Source organism: Athene cunicularia (genome assembly GCF_003259725.1).
Source record: "Athene cunicularia isolate RWA chromosome Z unlocalized genomic scaffold, athCun1 chrZ_part3, whole genome shotgun sequence".
Classification (NCBI taxonomy): Eukaryota; Metazoa; Chordata; class Aves; order Strigiformes; family Strigidae; genus Athene; species Athene cunicularia.
This window is the reverse complement of record NW_020799144.1, coordinates 7,874,148-7,892,705: the sequence shown is the minus strand read 5'-3', so window position 1 is coordinate 7,892,705 and position 18,558 is coordinate 7,874,148. Positions and strand designations below refer to the sequence as shown.

At 42.7% G+C, this 18,558-nt stretch overlaps 1 protein-coding gene across 6 annotated transcripts in view; it reads left to right on the top strand.

Annotated features, from left to right (window-relative positions):
* Nucleotides 1-18,558, top strand: part of LOC113490317 (A-kinase anchor protein 2-like) — a 266,283-nt gene that overhangs the window by 29,328 nt on the left and 218,397 nt on the right. For 5 of the 6 annotated variants that reach the window (XM_026866693.1, XM_026866696.1, XM_026866692.1 and 2 more), the window contains one exon: nucleotides 15,682-15,762. In XM_026866693.1, coding sequence (XP_026722494.1) covers nucleotides 15,682-15,762 — 81 coding nt within the window. Of the gene's footprint in view, nucleotides 1-15,531; nucleotides 15,565-15,681; nucleotides 15,763-18,558 lie in introns of those variants that run through there. The other variant, XM_026866694.1, reaches the window with a different exon arrangement.

The window sequence follows — 18,558 nt, the reverse complement described above, 5'->3', positions numbered from 1 at the left end:
GCTTTCCTGTTGCATTTTGATCTTCAGTACAATTTTTTTTTTTTTTTTTTTTTTTTTTTTACCCACAGAGCAGGAACATGAGCAGGATTTCATGTAGAGATCTCCAGAAGGAGCTCACAGATATTGTGATGCTTACAGCTCTTCTACCACCTGGCAAAAGTAAACCCAAAATGCTTGCTCTTTCCAGGATCTCCTTTCAGGTGATGTTTAGTAACTAGCCTAAATTACAAAAAGTGTTTTGCCCTACATAACAACAGTCAGGGGAATGTGACGATTCCCCTGTAGCAAATGTAGCAATGTATCTACAACCTAGCAAAAGGTCCATGGAAGAAAGTTTGCCTTGGGTTTTTTGGAGGGTGGCAGGGGATCAGGTCTTTTTCTTCCTCTGGATACTGGCAGATGAAACGCTTTCTCCTCTAGTGGAATTCAGCAATTTTGCCACTTCAGACGTAAATATTATGAAAGACCTTATGATATTAGTGATTGTTGCCAGCACACCCCATTCCCCATCCGTGCTCAGTGGGAGTCCATCTTGTAGGCTGTTGTAGGCTGTCTGCTGGCAAAAGGGGACATGGGTCTCACTTCCCCCATCCCTTCCTGGCAGCAGGGAGTTTCTACATTTGATTTTCAGAGGACTGTGGAGAGCACAGACAGAGTGGCTTGAACTGATCAATAGCACCTCGCCTTCAGGCTGCATCATTCACCTCACAGAGCAACCTGCTTGGTAGTGAACTCACCGTGAACTGTCTCCTTGCTGGAGCACTTCTGTAAATAGGTCCTTGCTTGAGTGGAGGGATACCTAGGAACTCCCATCATTTCTGGGACAGAGTTTGCAATTCAATAACGTCCCTGCTAGCAGTCTTGCCATGATCTGATTTCAGTGGCAGTGTGAATGCTCTGTCAAGCAAAACTGAGCTTGCTGTAGGAGCTTGGTTCTGTGCCCTCTTTTCTTTGTGGTATGTAGCCAGTCTTACAGCTTGTCATTTTTAACATTTAGTTGCGTGACTGTAGTCTACAGATGGGGAAAATCTATTATTTCTAGGGGCTGCACAGAAGGGTGATTTTGCAAGCAAGCAAGCTGTCAAAAGTATATTGCAGATTATTTCAGTGGTACAGGAGACATGCTTGCCAGATCAGTGATGTACTCTGTAAAGTTTATTCTGGTGCACTGGAAGAGCATGCACTGCAGATGTACGAACAGTGACCTCATTCTGTTCATACTAAAGACAGTGGGTGAAACCATTTGAAAATCCCTGTGATAATACACTTGAAGTACTACCATTTTCTTTAAGTTTTACTATTATATAGAGCTTGATAGGGTATCAAACTAGTGTCCTTCAACAGAAGAGATTTTGAATCGTATAAACAAGTAATAAATCCTGAGCGGGTCTTTGTAGAAAATAAGTACTTTTGTGAGACATCACCTCAGGAATCTTTTCCTCTGACAGAAAATACTCTGACTTTATCAGTGTCCATCTGTAGCACCGCTGAATACAGTTAGGCTTTAATGACAAACAATATTTGCTCTTCCCTGAGCTTTCACTGTGCCATTCACATACTGAAATGTGACAGGAGGAAAAGCTCAGGTACATCCTGGCTGTTCCTGGAGGAACACGATGCTACATCTCTGGAAGATGCCTGTTGAAGGACTCTGAGCTACAAAAGTTCACAAAATTCCAGGTTTTGATCCATCTGGGCTCAGGATTTGGGAATCCATTTAGTTTGTACAGAAACCTTGTGCACAGTGGTTAGGTCTGGCTGCGAGACTGTTGCTGTCATAACGTAATGATTCCAGGCAGGAACTTGTACCTCTTTATGTTAAATTTTGTGCAAATATAGAACAGAGAGACTGTCTCTGTCACGAGGGCTTGCAGACTAAATAAAGTTTCCCGTCTCTGGTGGTGGAGCAGTTGGAAGCCCAATAAAGATAGCCTGGGTAGCGTGGGTGGTGCTGTCTCTGCCATGGATTTAGAGATCTAAAGAGGCCACCAGAGAAACAACAGTGAGTGTTAGGAGTGGTCAAGAATGGAGGTACTTTTCTTTTTTAAAATGACCTTACAAAAAGTTAATATTTTAACACTACACTCTGTCTGGAGGCCAAGCCTCATTTGCCAAACTCTTGATGAGCAAAAAAAAAAAATATATTTCTAATCTGACCTTACTGAGGCCTCAAAGTCCTCTCCTCATTTGAACTATTTGGTCCTCTCCTGTGTGGGGACTTGCAGCCAAGTGTGGGAACTTGCTTTCATACAGAGCTCAGCTGTTTCTTCCTATGCAAGATGAGAGGTCAACTAACATTCAGACGTCCATGAAAAACCTTCCTTAGATTCCTTTGTTGTGAAGGATAACTAAATTACATATCACACAAGTGCTAATGCCCAGAGGAGGGGGATTTTTCATTCTCTCTTCTGTACCTGGAAATAAATTCCTAGCACTCTTCCCAGATTCTCCTGTCATCCCTGGAAAACCTTTGTCTTTTCTTAGTGGAGCACAGGTGTTGGTTTTATATCCCCTTCTGCAGGTCCATGAAAAGACATGGTTGTGTGCAGCACTGTGCAAAGTCTGTAATTGTGTCCCATTTGGGCTCTGCAGTGATCCAGCTTTTCAGGTAGCAGCACAGCCATCAAACTGTAATGAGCTTTGTGTGGAAGATATAAGTAGTTCAGTGGAAAGCCACCAGTTTTCTTGAAAATGTAAAGAGATAAAAAACATTGTGTATTTCTCAGCAAAGCTGGTTTCAGTTTAGTTTGAAACAGATACGAGTTTTGATTCTCACCTTCGCTGTCCCCTGTTAGGTAGGTGAGGAGCTGTTGTCCCTCTACCTCTTTCCTTTTTCCTTTACCTCTAGCTGAAGAAAGAGACAATATGAGCACTGTGCCAATCTGAGGAGGTCTGCCAGTAAGATGTCCAGAAATTACATACCTTTGTTCCATAAGATGACAGAGTCAGCTCTGCTAAGGCAAAGTCAGCATTGCCTCAGAAACTGGAGCAACCTGGCTACCAAGGGAGAGATCCCATTAAGTGTAGTTTATAGAACAAGGTAGCTTTTTACTCCCTAAAGTTATTACCATCCTCTTATATGCAGAGAGCATGCCCAATGGCAGTTGATTTAGTTTAGCACAAGCGTGGAGCAAATACCATGTTTAATTCAGTGACAGAGTGCCCTTATGCTAGGTGCTTGAATTTGCATGGTGCTTTCTGTCTCTTTGGGGCAACACTCTTCAGTATCTTTTGTCTTTTGAGCATGTTTCTTAAGGTCCATTTAAAGGGTCAGAGATATCACTTGCAGAAGTCTTTCAGGCCAAAGAGAGGCTTCAGAGAGAGGTGGTGGGGTGAGCTCCTTGGAGTCTGCTCCTCTGCTGTGGAACAGCCAGGTTGGTAGATCAGACCTTCCCTTTTACAGACTCCTGCAGGAGTTCACAATGTACAATACATATAAAATATCACAACCTGCCCACAAACTGTATTTTGCACCTTAATCCAGGAGCTGAGTAAAGAGAAATACACATTTCACACAGACCTGAATGAAAACAGGTCCTTCACCCAGGGCTCCTACACAGATGTGCAGAGCAACAGGTTTAAGACAGCAGCAGATCATGACTATTGACTGACTTTTTGTTGCCTAAATCCCCAGAGGTGACTCATCTACCTATGTTAAAAAGATAAAGCCCGAAGGAAAGCTGATAACCCTTCTGAGGCAGCCACAGAGAAGGATCTGACCATCTTTGAGGAAGCTCAGGTGTGCATAATAGTGTGTCTCCTGATGACTAATGATAGAAAGAAGAAAGAATATGACCTTTGGGAGGGAACCCATCTGCAGTTGCACCCTCTGCCTCCTTTGGCTTCCTGGTAGGAATTGCTCCAAAGATGTATTTTCAAGCTAACGGAAGAGCAAAATTTACAGAAATGCCATGGAAGGAGAAGAGAAGGTGTTTCAGAATCTGAGATTATAGAATGATAAGACCTCCTTAGCACAGAGGTCTCCGAAAGACCTGGGCAAAGACAGAGGACTTGCACAGAAACAGTTAAACAGTACCCACATGGCATCTTGTTGGGCTTCAGAAGAGTCCATGTTGTTCTGACTAGGGGATATGAGCAGGAAGAGGCAGTAATCAACTGAAGCTACTTCTCGTATCTGTATGTTGTTTTTTCTTTTACACACTGTTTGCTGTTTAATAAGCCATTCAGATGCTTTCACAGTTTTATAAACCTGTCAGGTGTACCAGCTAAGTGTGAAATTTAGCCAAAATGTACAGGCTTTGTTGCTTCAACCCCCACACACCTCAAGCACCAGTGCAGGTAAACCTGTACGAATCATGCAGCAGTCCTGTGGGTCATGGAGATGCCCTTGAAGCTGAATTTCCAGACACACCTCACAGCAGGGATGCAAATCACAGAGAAATGCATGCAGTTTTCTGAAGGGGAGTGGAACCTTCAACAGCATAGCAGAAATGTGCGCATTTATAAGTGGATATGGGTTCTGGAGCCAAACATCAAAGCAGTCAGATCCAGACTGTGTTTTCTTGTCGCACCGCCCCATATCTCTCCTATGGGTGCAGCAGACTGAGACTGTGCACTCCTCTACATCCTGCCCAAAGCCACTGTGACCTGCAGCTGCGAGCATGCTGCCTTGAGGGCCTGCAGCTAACCTGTCCCTGGAGAGCCAAGTGGGCAAGTGTCTCAGGCTTTGTACACTTACTCGTTCCTCCTTATTTAAGGTGACACGCTGGTGGTAGAGAAGCTGCTGTGGGGTTCTGTGTTGCTGGGATTGGGATGATCTCTGCCTTTGATGGTGCAGGGAGAAGGCTGGCAGATTAATTTGTTATGCAATGTGTAGCGTAATGTCCCAACTGTTCCTATTCACGAAGAAAGTGTTGGGATGCTTGACCTAAAGGAATGACATAGCAGTAATAGCTCCCGCGTACTGCTGAGGTTCAGTGTTGGGGCATGTGATCCTACACCTGTCAGATTAAATAAGCTTTCCAGAAGTAAACTGGTTGGAGATGAAGCCAGTTCTTTTATGTGCTCCGTAGGCAAGATGCCAAGGCCGAGGGTGGGTAGGATTTTTAGCATACCTAAATCACACACTGAGCATGCTTTTCTGCCAAGCAGATAGACGTATCCACCCTCTCAGTCACGACCACATTCATCATTTGTAGTCTCTAGTGTCTGTGGTCTCATGTCAGAATAATGTGACTCCCCAGGTGAACAGGAGAGAAGGCAGAGATGACATGTCCAGCAGCCCCATCAGGCTCTGGGGCTCAGCATCATCAGTATGAAAGGATGCTGACAGCTGGAAGGTGGCAAGTCTCAGGTTCTCGGTTGCATCTCCCTGAGCTTGTAGGGAAGTTTGTCTCCCTCTTTCTTTTTGGTGTGAAACAAGGCAGCCTTTCTCTTCCTGAATGTAAAAGTTAGAACACAAACACACCAGCAACTACATCAGGTGATTCCTGAGCATCAGACAATGTGAGTATCCTTAGCTCACAACCAATGTTAGACAAAGGCTTAAAGAAAGGGTTTTGAGTTAATAACAAGAAGTTATTAGCAACAGATGATGAGAAGTGTCTTTCAGCAGCAGAGGAGCCCTGTACACTACAACTGCTGCTAAGCACAGCCCTGCGACACCAGGAGATCTGGCATCATGCCATGCAGGTCAGCACCAAAAGCCTCAATGTTAGCAGGCAGGCTGCCACACTCACAGGTGAAGGGAGGAAGCATCAGTAGAAACATTTTGGTGTGAGACACTGAGACTCTGAAATAAATGGCTAATCCAGCCAGACTGTAAGGATTAAAACACAAAGCCCAGCTTTATGTATTAATTCCTTGATTTGGGTCTTTTCTACCATTACTTTCAAAATAACAAGCAAAAAGCTGGATATGATTCAAGTACCAGAATTAGCACCAGTGTCATCCCTACAGGTCCTGGCCATTGCTCTGTGCTGACCAGCCAGACCAGTTTATTCCCTTTCCACTGCAGAAAATCCAGTTTCTTCTTCACACTTAACATGTTGTGTCCTGGGGATTTTAAGCTTCCTGAAATGGAGTTGTCTCTCATATGTGCAATTAAACAGGATAAAGAGGGAAAACAAATTCTGCTGAAATCACAGTCTTGGTGATTCTGATCTAAGTTCTCACCAAGTGAAAAATAACACAGAGAGATCCTCACCAGGCACTTGCTTTGTGGGAAACTAGTGTAAAGAATCACAGCTTCAGCTTGGATGCCTTGACTTTAAAGCTTTGTGATTTATTTTTCATTTCTTAATGCAATAGTTAGAAATTCCATAGTGGTTGTCATACTGTATTGATCAGCACCTACTTTGTAGGTTAAGATGAGCCTTGTAAATGTGTTTTCTCCACACATTCAGTATCTTGCTGTAATCAGAGATGTTTCCTTCTGTTTTACAATGTCCTGTTTGGCAGCATGAAGAGATACTTAAGTAGTGTATAGAGCATGAGGGTAAAAAAGGACACACACTCTTTTCTTTGGAGCTGTGGAAATGTGATTAGGTTAAGCCTGTCTTTCTCCTTTTCAAAAGCAAATAGTGGAAGTATGTACACTGAACAGCATGGTTTTAAACCAAGGCGAATTAGTAGCATCATGATAGTAGGGAAGAGTTAACAAACTGGTTTTCTACTCATCCTGAAGAAAACTCCTTGTATATTTTTACGAATGAAAACTTAGATCAAAGGCTGCTTAACACTCTAACCAAAATTTTAAGTACAGAAAAAAAGTAGTTGATTAAAAGTATCTTCTTTCAGAATTTTGCTGGTTTTCTAGAGAAAATGGAATTTTCAGAATTTGTTCTACACAAAATTACCTAGCAAATGCCCCCTTATTTTTAGTAAGAAAAATTATTTGCTGGATGAATACGCTGAATTTTCCATCTCGCTCAAGATGCAGCAGAACAAGGTCAGTGCTAGCAAGGTATATACGTGATCTTGAAGGTTAGCTATAGTAGGCACTAGGTAATGACGTTCAGCTGCCTGTCATTTATGACTGGTATTAAGGATTATCCAGAATAATGGATAAATATTTCATGATTTATACTGACAATGTGCTCTGTACAGGCTTTTGAGCACTTTCCAGAAAGAATTGATGCCACAGAGAAGGTTGCTACAGGACTCCGGTGATCCTGAGCTCTTACCCATTTTCAGGGTTAGTGTAAAAACTTGGAAGTTTTGGAAGAAATACTGATGTGGATTTAATAAGGGGTGGGAACCTGGCATTTATGGGACATATGTTTGATTCACTGTTGTATGTCACAGAAAAGATACTCAAACACCAATGACCCTGGTCACCTCTCAGCAGCCATTTAAGAGCCTGACACCCTTGATCAAATCGTAAATGCATAGCAAAGTGGGGATTTATTCTACTCAGGACTGAAGGGAAGCATCATCTGTGGGTCTCAGTCCATGTTCAGTTTCAGTTCAGAGTGGGGAGGAGAGAAAGAAAGTCAACTAAATCTTTCCATATTTGAAGGACTCATTATGGTGGTGGCCCAGTCAAAAAATGCCCATGGCTTGTGTTAGACCTGAAACACAGCTTCCAGCGACCTGGTAACATTCAGCAAAAGGGGATACTGCGGGTAAAATCCTGGTTGAATCAAAATGGGGATGATCGCTCAGTTGAAGTGGGAATTTCCCCATGTGATACCAGAGGAACCATGTTTTCTCCTAGAATAATTTTACTTCACCATCTCAATGAGACATTTTTCCATTGTGTCTCCTTTCAAAATTGCTAATGAGTGAGTTTTCCAAAGGGAAATTCATTCACTTTTCAAAGGGAAATTCATCACTTTTCATTAAGAGCTGTTGTTCTGGGAGTAGTGCCATCCTTTTATTTGTTGTTTGAGATGCATGGTGATTTTAATTAAGCAGTAGTCTGTGTGCATCGTGATGGTTGCATTTGGTGACCAGGGAGCTATAATTATAAGCATGCAGGGCAGCTGAAGTTTTTGCTGCAATTCTTTCAGAGATTGCTGTCTTCACCAGAGAGGATCCTTTCTCCTCTTGGACAGCTTTCTCCTGCATAGTCTCATGTATGACATTGGCAGTAGGCTTGTGGCAGTCATGAAGTGTTCATATTCAGAAGCCCTAAGTGAGAGTGAATCCTATAGGGCTTCAAATTGATGAACTCCTCTTTGGTGTCCCAAACACACAGAATGACTATTATGATTCTCTTGAACTTTGAGTTGCAGGCAGTGCGCATGTGGATGCAGAGCTACTCTATTTGCATTAGCAGGTCAGCACAGGAGAAACACATCCTTTGACATCATTCAAGAGAAGCCTAAGTTTTAGACGAAAGGGAGGACATAAATTTTGAGTGAAAACTGTTATTCTGCATGCAGGTGACAAAATCAGCAAGAAAGGGGGCTACAGACTAGAAACATTTGCTTCTTTACTGGGATCACTTAAGTTGGTTACAGGGAGCTTATATCTCTTCATCTCTCTCAAATCACCCCATTCTTGTACATAAGCAAATAACTTCTCTAACACTCACTACTGGAAAAAAAGGAGGCAAGGCTGCAGTGAAAACCAGTATTTCTGGTCTCAAAGCATTTTTTTGCTTCACCCTGAGTCAACTCTCTGCAACTGATACTACCTTCCCATTACCAGAACCTGTTCAATAGATGAGAAACAAATCGCTACCATGACTTCTAGGATCTTCTACTTACTCCCTCACCAGGGTCTACCTCTGTGAATTAAGCCTATCCTGTGTCCAAAACCAACATGCCAAGACATTTCTTGCATGCTGTTGCAAGCTGTTTATTTAATGGGGATCAACTCTTGTGACAGCAATCTCCAGTTTAAATCAGTTTCAAAAGAAAGGAGGTGAAGGGCATACATACCTGGTCATTAACGGTTCACCTTGTCTCTAATCTCTCCTTTTCCTCCTGCTTTGCATAAAACCGTAGAAAGAGTAAGCATGAGGAAAGGAGCTAATCCCAGCCTTTATCTTTTAGGTGGGTTTCACATGCTCCACTCAGGCATTTATCTGTGGCACCTGTGCAATTGGGAACTCCTGTTGTTCATTGCTAAATAACCCATCTGCGTGTTGCTTCAAGTGATGGAAATGGTCACAGCTTTATCATAAGCTATGTGGATGATATAGGGAAAGCATTACAGTAATATCTTATATTCCTGCTGTTCTTGCATCCCATCTAGAACTTTCTAACAGGCAGCTTGTTTTGTTCTGGCATGGAGTGGGTACAGTAAGGTGAGCAACCCAGGCCCTAGGCAGTTAAGAACATTTTAAACCATGAATCTGTGCTTTAGGTAATAAGCTTCCTGCACAGGGAAACTGTAAGTGAAAAAGGATGGCAGTTTCTTAGATGCTACATAGGAGCACAGACTGCTGTATCCTTAAGTTTAGAAGCTGAATTCCAGTGTAGAGATGCAGGAGCTTGTCCTTGGGTCATGTTTCAGCTTCGCCAGGTGGTCGTTGGTTTCAGGGGTCTGGGCAGAGAGGGTCTTGCAGGAGAATGCCTGAGAGAGCAAGCCAATAGCTGACATTTGTGTGTTGATGGTAACTGCAGAGAAAAATGGATCTCAGAAAGGGATAGACTCTGGTTCTGCTGAGAGCAGGGTGGGAAAAGAGCTGCAGGAGGAGTTATTTCCCATAATCTTAAACAACACAAATTTCCCAGTGCTCAAAACAGGAGACCAGACAAGCCTCCAGCTTGCAGTTACGGAGCCTGTGTGGCTACCCATAACAACAAGATATTCACCAAGCACACTCATGCCAGCGCATATGGTGATCTCGTTTGATACACTTGGCAGAATGATGGGCTCCACCTTCTTGTACTGGCAGCAAGTAATGAAAGTGGGCATTGATCATCCAAAAGGAGCAGGCATCTTGCCACCAACCTTCGAGGCATGTTTACTCTGATGTAACTGTGTCTCTGCTTCATTTCTGCATCCTGCCTCTTCTGGTGCTGTGATTTCTATTGTATGCTGTTTACAATAGCAAAAAATGCTCAGAACTGCATTTTTGCAAAGTGCTGCCAGTACTGGGCTGCATCACTGCAACTGGTAGTCAGGAGAGTTTCCCACTCTTCAAACACACCAGGAAAATAAAAGAAATGACCAGATGAGAATGAAGCGGGGAAGGGGGGAATAGAGGAAAAAACCTGAAGATTAACCTCCCGTGTTTCTTAATATTTTCTTTCCTGTGAACCATTACTTCTGAAGCATAAAAGAGGAAACAAATTTACAGATTTGATTTCACTGCTGAGAGATGTGAAGTCATCACAGTGAAGATGGTCATTTAAACTACTACCCTGCTGTAAATTTCAGTTTCCATGAGGAATGATTTCTTTAAATTATGCTAACTGCAGGTTGAAATTATTAGCAGAACCCAGATGCTACTTTTCCCCCCGAGTTCTGGATGTCCCTGAAGTGGCAACAGAAAAATGAGGTGTCAGCAGCTCTTTTGCTTGTTTGTTTCCTTACTTGCTGCCCTAAAAATCTGTGAGCTTTAAATAAACAGAGAATAATATCTGCCAACTGTGCAGAGTGGAGAAAATAATCTCTTGTTGAAGAAATTCGTGTGATTCTTTGAGGACAGTTCTTCGTAACTGTTTTCCTTGCTTTGAAGCAGACTAATTTTCCTTCACCCGTTCCATTTTTGGGTGCACTTGTTTTCCGTTGGCACGACAGGCAGGAGCTTACCCTCCTCCACCCACCTCTCTGTGGCAAGCTGGACAGTTGCCTGGCGTGCAGGATAAAGCCAATGGGAAACCTCTTCACTGAAACTACAGGTAGTAGCTCCTCCAGTGTCCTGCTGCCCATCTCCTCGAGGGTCACAGGATCCATGTTGGGTTTTTTGTGGAGTTGGGGATTTTTTTTGTTTTTCCCCCCATGTTCTTCTGGATACCTGTACCATAAGCCTTAGCCAGCTATCAGCTTTGAGCATGTATTTTCTCAGTGAGGTCAATCAAATAGCATTTAGCTTCTGTGCTGCGCTGTGGAGTGCTTTCTGCAACATGTCTGACCTGGCTTTAAACCAAAGAAATCAGGTGTTTCTGCCAGTGCAAGGGAAGCAGAGGGCTTTACCAAGGCTTTACTGCCCCAAGGATTTACTGGCTTTAGAAGTACATGTTTCTCCGCAGACAGTTACGACTCTCTGAGCTGAATAATCTCTGTATCACTTCCCACACTGTGCAGGCAGATTTCTAAACAAGAACAAAAATGATTTTGTAATGGAAAATTGAAGTATTATCTGACTGCCATGTCACAGAGAAGCAGTTTGGTATCACTTGGTTTTTTTCAAGGTCTTATGTTTGGTTTTATGTTGGTTTTGTTGTTGGTTTGGGGTTTTTTCACTGGAACAGTTTGACAGTTCTGATACTAAACTTTGTTATTCTATCAAATGTAATACAGGATTCAGACAAAAATCCTGCAACACTTCTCTGATGAATGAAAAATCAGTGGTAGGATGAGCATGAAAGAAGGCCAAGCACATAAAAACTTAACAAACATCCTCAAAACAATCTGTGGTTTGCGGATTCCTGAACCAGATGCAATTTCAGTTTGTGTAGGAACCCTCACAGTATTCCTTCTCTCTGACTGTCCCCAGGCTTCCCATCGCCTTCTAGCACCCACAGCATCATGAGACAGGGATTTTTACAGCAGACCTTTGCGTTGGCTTCAAACTTGTCCTATCTGGTTTCACTTGATGCCCCTCCTTTTCCTTCAGGGAAGATCTAGTGAGCAGTAGTTGCCCACTGGCTGTCTCCATTCCCCCACTCATGATTTTACAGATCTCCATTTTATCTTCCCAACACCTCTTTCTCTCTTCCAAGCGGATTGGGTCTCACCAAGTATCAGATATTTGGGTTTGAGCAATAGGAAAGTGGCACTGGCACCTTTAGAGATAAGCAGCAATTGCTTCCTTTCTGAAATCAAACTTATTGGAAAAGAAAATAAATGTATGGTTTCCATGTTGCACATCCACATGTGAATGCCTGAGTGCAAATCTCATTTTTCATTGAACAGATTTCAAGGTGTGAGTAACCTTGCCATTTGACCTAGGTACTTTTCCCACCATTTGGGTGTGTGAGTAAAAAATCAAGTACTTTCACTTTCCCACTTTCCTAGTATTTTTGGTGAAGGGAGGGATATAAGGTTTAAATCTTATGAATGTCCCAAATACTCAGAGCATCCTGAGTGTACCTCCCAAATGGTACTCTACCATTTTGGAAGGATAACCATCCGTGATGACTATCTGTATTCTTACAGAAGCAGCACACTACAGATACAAATCTTTCCTTTTAAACCTACCACATTCACAGTAAAACTGGCATCAGTGCCTGTTTTCTCCACCTCTTTTCAACCTAGTTTCTATAATCCTTTCAGTTCTTAAAAAAAAAAAAAACAAAACAGAAACACTTGGTGTCCACAGACTAGCTTTAAGGAACTCTGTGTGTGTGTGACATCCCATCTGACGGTTTTCACTAGCCCCCTCAAAAGGTGCAGAAACTGTACAAAATTGGGTCATCCTGTATATACCCCAACATCCTCCTGGCTCCTGCCTTCATCCTATGGCTTGAGCTCAATGCATCCTTGCCAGGAGGAGGAGATTGGGGATGCTCTTGAGGGTTACTTCATGGAGGTGATTAGTGTTAACTGCTAGCTGAAGCAGTGATGGATTACTCCCTGCATTGAAGAAAAAAAAAAAAAGAGAACGTGCATTTAACTGAAGCTGTCTGGGGTAAAACTGAAAATAAAGTGAGCGCTTTATTTTCTTGGTGCTGGGACCCTTAGTAAATTTGTAACTTAACAGGCATACTTGGAAAAAACATATCTTTAATTAGATGAACAAAGTAACGAGGAACATTTAGTGCTTTCAATGTAGATAAGTGCCTTAATAAATGCTTATGTGTAAGCATGTGCTTTATGTGACAGTGTTTTCACTAAAGTCCTGAATCAGGAGCCTGCTTAAGTGGGGGCTGGTTTCATTTACTCAGTGTCTAAAATCCTTGACATGCTGATTTTGGTGGGATTTTTGTCAGCCAGTCCAATCTTCTACCACATTTTTTCAGAACACTCCCATGTAAACCAGGAACACAGATAGTCACAACCTTCAGTGACTGGGAGAAACCTAAACTGAATGTGATCTAGTGACCTGAAGGTGAAATGTCCTGATAGCTAATTACCAATGCTGCGAATCATGAATCTTGAGAGAAAAAAATACTTTTGTTGTCATACTCCTCAGCCATAGCTGTGGTACAAAATCAAATAGTAGAGGTGTGCAGTCAAGCTGACTTAAAGCCAGTGAAATGGAAATGTGAGCAATATTCCAATTCAAATCCACAGAAGCCCACTAGTTAGTAAGTAGTTGAAGTATTTTAGTGCCTGCTGTGTTGCTGCCTACAGGGAAAATACTCTAAGAGCTTTCCCTTTCTCACAAAGAATAGAAGTTTCCATCTATGTTTTATAAGGCTGTCTTGTCACATCCATTATACAGCATGACACAACCAGCCAGAGGAGGTACTGTGTTTTAGCAAGACGGTTTTTGTGAAGGGTAGAATACGTTTATGTACACAAAAGCATATGTATATATACACACATATAAATGTAGGTCAGTTAACTGTGAAGATGTAGGTGCCTTATAGTGGCCTATGGAGTGTCAGATGTGGGGTGTTAATGCCTCCATATGTGAAATCCAAACATTCTGTCATCTGGCCAGTTTAGCGCAAACAGTGCAGAATTATCCTTATTCTGAGCATATTAGGCCATTAACTGGAACAGCTTTTAGAACTACTTTATTCCAGTCCATGGCTGACCAGCTATTTGAGGAAATAGCAAAGAAAAAATTCTCTTTTCGGTCTCCAAAGTGTGCTGTTAGTATCACACACAGAATGAAGACAATGGCAAGAGAGATCCCTAAACAATGTCGGGGGTTTTTAATCCCTAAGATATCCGATATCCTGTTCCATTCAAAAATGCAAAGGGGAGATAAGGATTGGAGGAGTGATACAAGGGATGATCCACACCATCAATTTTATATAAGAAAAGATTTTAAAGGTACATGCATAAATTTTTTATGCTTGTGTGTGCACAAATGCAAACTATTTCTGCATGCAGAGAGCTATGAGATGTCAAGTTTCCAGCTGAAGACAGGCACTGTTTGTGACATTTTAGTTACCCAGAAATCCAATTTCCCTATTCTGGAACAACTTCAGCAAACTATTTTTGTTCAGCATGACATACGTAAGACAGTGGGGCGTGTGTGCCTGTAGATGTAGATATACACAAACAATCAGCATGTAAGACTATGCAGTGTATTACGAACTGCTTGACAAATGCATCATTTCACTAGTTTGCCTGTTCTGGGTTCATTACTCCAGCCCTCACATCACCATTCTGATGTCTCACTCTTTAGCAGGAGTAGTCCAGACAGTTATCTATCTCCATGTTTTGCTTTGTTTTGAGTGAGACTGGCATTTAAAAAAAAAAAAAAAAAGAGAAAAACAAAACAAACAAGCACGATTAATTTCTGCATAGGCAGCATTTTATCATATGCCCCTTGAGGAAATAGCATGAAGGTTTGAAATCCCTGAGAAGCAGAGAATTCCCAGAGCGTCAGTAGGGCACCTAGAAATAAGACAGAAAAATTACTTTGGGTCTTAAGGAATCCTCAAATGTCTTCAAGCCCAGCCTTACATCTACTGAAATATTTAAATAACAAAAACATGCTTTCACAGTAGGGAATAAAAACTGTTGTTCCAGTAAAAACTGAGGCTGGTACACTTGTTTGACTGACTCCATTTACTACTCAGTATTTCTGTCTTGGCTACACAATCTAAAATAAGAAAAGACGTCCAGGAGAGGGAAACGGATCCAGACTGGGGATGGGTGAGGAGAAACGTTCCCTGCAAAGGTGCAGGAGATTGACAAAAAGCAAACAGTTGTTCCTTCCTGAGAGGAGGGTGTTGCGGGGGAGAAAAGCAGGTCATCCTGCTCTTGAAACACCTGAGAGAGTCTGCTGCCTGCTGAGGGGAGCAGCCTGGGCACGGACGAGTGACTGTGTTCATGAACGTGACTGAAAACCCTCAGCTGTGGAAATGACCGTGCTGTCCTTGGTGGCTTGAATTTTAAACAAAGCCAGCTGGGGGCTATCTGTCCCATTTGCTTTGCAGGTAAATCCCATGCAATCTGGCTAAAACACCTTCTCCTTGTCAAGCCCAGGGAAAGTCTTACCACCAACCTCACCAGGGAAAAATACCGTCTGTAGCCCAGCTTCCTTCCTCCATGATGCCACCCACTGCTTTCGTGTTGCCTTACTGTCACAACTGCACCACGCAATCCATGGTTTTGGCCCGACATCTCAAATGCAAAAGCACATCTTTGTCCCTTTAACTACTCTCTCAGCTGTTATGCCTGTTTTCTCCCCTCCTCTGGGACTGTGCACTCTGTTGCTGCTCCGGCTGCTGGGAACAAGCGAGGAGAATTTCTCCTGCTGGTGAGCGACTGGCTAGTCCGGGGCTGGCATCTTCCCAGGACGCTGCTGTTTGCATACCAGCAGGCAGAGGAGCAGGTGAAATGGGACTGATGACATCTGTACAGATGCGTTTGACTGCTTACATGCTCTTACGAATCTGTTACCCTTAAAGCCTCCGTTTCTCTGACGAGATTTCTCTCTCTCTCTCTCTCTCTCTCTCAAATTATTTTTCCAAGGAGAAAAGGAAAAGGCAGACAGAAATAGAAGGCAAGAGACAACAGCTTGAGGACCAGATACTTCAGCTGCAGCATTTCAAGGTAAGGGACTGATGCCAGAAATGATGGATTGACTAAATCTGTTCATTATTAGACATGCAGATCACACGTCTGAAAGCTGGGAAGAGCCCACTCCGACATGAAGCAGCTTTCACTGCCGGAGCCTATCTCTTGTAGTGATCATGTCCTGCCTGCTTTTCATTCTGTGTGTTTCATGCACAGGACCGTGTTGCAGAAACAGCTTAGGAGCATGGAGTCGGGAGGGTGTTAGCGCAGGCAGCACGATGGTGCTGTTATGATTTAACGCTATTATTTATTATACATAATAAGACACCAATTGCTGTGGATTGGGTGTGCACTGCATAGCTTCAGTGAGCACTTTCTGCCTGCAGAGCTGCGTTGTATTTTTCTGGTGCCTGTCATTAGATTTTGTGTGTGTGTGTGTGTTACAGAGGGAGCATTAGTTAGCATGCATGTGTGTGTGTGTGTGAAGCTTTAATTGTAGGATGAAGTTATTAAGCATACATAGCATAAAAAAATGGGCACGTATCCACATGCAGGGCGGGTGTTGATGCATACGTGTGCCTCTACATGGAGAGGCGCCTTGATATTTAGCAGGGTGCCAAGCAGCCCCATTCCCCATTGGACTCCATGACAGCTGCAGATAGTATCATTTGAAAGCTATCCTGGTTATTTCTGTCATTTATCCTTCCTGTCAGTAGCAGAGTTTGTCTTTACATTTGTGCATAGCAAAGAGAGGAACAAAACCGTACATGTGATCTTTTTGTAACCAGTGCACATTTGTGGTCAAATCTCATTAGATTAGTTCAATAGGGCAGCCCGAGGGATTTCAGTGATTAAAAGATGATCAGAACTGGACAATCTATCCTTGCAGCAAGTGAGCTGTGCTGTGTTTTTAAAAATAGAGATGTTTAGGTTGCTTGTGCAGTAGTATGTGTATGTGTGTGTGTGAACAGTGCACCTGCATGGGGAGATGGTGCACAGAATGTCTTCCCTGCCCACGCATGCACCTGAAGACTAGACTTCAAGTTATTCTACAGACAGGATCCTTCTCCTGTCTCTTCAAGCCCCTGCTATCATGTTCTGTAAACTATTCCTCATTTTCTGGTAAATATGATGCAGTTAAGCCCAAGTAATTGATTGCAGCCTACACAAATGCTCCATTGGGTTCACCATAAATCTGTGGATGTCACACGTTGTCTTTGGTGTTACCAATCGATGTGATTGAATTTCTGTGGGGCAACAGGAGCTGCCATTTCGTTCAGGCTGCCATTGACTACAGGCAAGGGAGAATTTCTTTTAAGGACCGTAGGGTGATGCAGCAGGGCAGCAAGATGCCTTTTCAGTGCCTTCATGATGCTTTTTTTTTTTTCTTCTTGCTGCAAAGCTGAGGACTTCCTTTATCATGTTAACTGTTTCCAAGCTAACTGAATTAAGATTTTTTCCTGAAATTCTTTAAGCAGAGCCTTTTGAAAAGCCAATTCTAGGAATTCTGTATTTTATCTGATTTATTTTGACACAGCTGTTGCTAAACTGAATTTTATCATCATCCATAGGGAAAAGGAAAACCTCTCAAGGTGGTGCAGGGGGGTCAGCCCCTCAGCTGGTATAAACTGGTACTGATTTCAGCCCTGCTATGCTGATTGCCACTAGCAGAGGTTCAGTCTTGCTGCATGGATTTCTTGAGTGACACACATGAAAATTAACTATTTCCCTTTACTATTTAGCTCACAGCCTGGAGCAAGAGCAGTAATTTTACAGGAAGCTAAGGGGAGATCAGGGCACAGAAATGTAAAATGGCAGCTTTCTCAGCTAAAAACACAAACAGACTTAAGGTCTGCAATTCTGAGTGCAAGGATGAGCATCAAGATACAATAGGAGCTTCTCTACCTCTACAGTCAGTGGCATCATTTGTCACTAGAGGAGAAGTGTGTTGCTTTTAGTGGAGTGGTCATGGTGACTGCTGCTCCAGGAGCTGCCTGTACCACCTCACTGTACCGCCAAACAGTCTGCTGGGAGAACTGGATAAAGTGATAGCAGAGGCCTATATGGGATTACAGAGTTCATCCTCATTGCTGCTGGGCACTTCCTAAACCAAGAGAGGCCCCAGGCTTAAAAAAAAAAAAAAAAAAAAAAAAAAAAAAAAAAAAGATAGTATTTTCCCTTCTCTGTGGAGACAGACCGAGCAAACTGCATTTTCTCTTCATTCAGTGTTCTGGTTGTTTAGTGGGATGCTGATGAAAATGGTACTTGGCCAGCCAGGCTGCTCTGTTCATTTGGAAAGCTGTGTATCCTGGCCCACCTCTCCAAGACTCTCCCTCACCTCACCCTGGTTGCTCTGAGTCTCTGCAAGTCAGGGGCTCCAAGTCTTTTATGAATATAATCCTCCAGTCTGATATGGTTCCCCAGCCTGGCTTACACAGCCCAAAGTAAGTGCATCCATTTTCCTTCCAAAGTGCTAGGTAGAACATGGTTCATTTCCTGAATTATGTGGATTTCAACTGATTCTGTACAAAACATAAATCCGGGTCAAAAAAAATCAGGCTTGCCCAGGAAGCCCATGTATTTCCCCAAAATGTTGTAAGGTTGTGGATGTCAGTGTAGAGTGTAAGGGCTTCATATCATTGTTCATTAAAGTCTGCTGTGGAGAAACCTTTGAAAATAGTATCTGGGTTAATCCTGTGTCTGTAGTATCTGGGTTGATCCCACAAGCATAACAGCTTGAATTCACCCAAAGACATTCATGACAGGCTTCAATGGGTTTGCTTCATTTTTGTGAAATGTCAAAGTAATTTTCTTTTTAAAATACACTGTGTA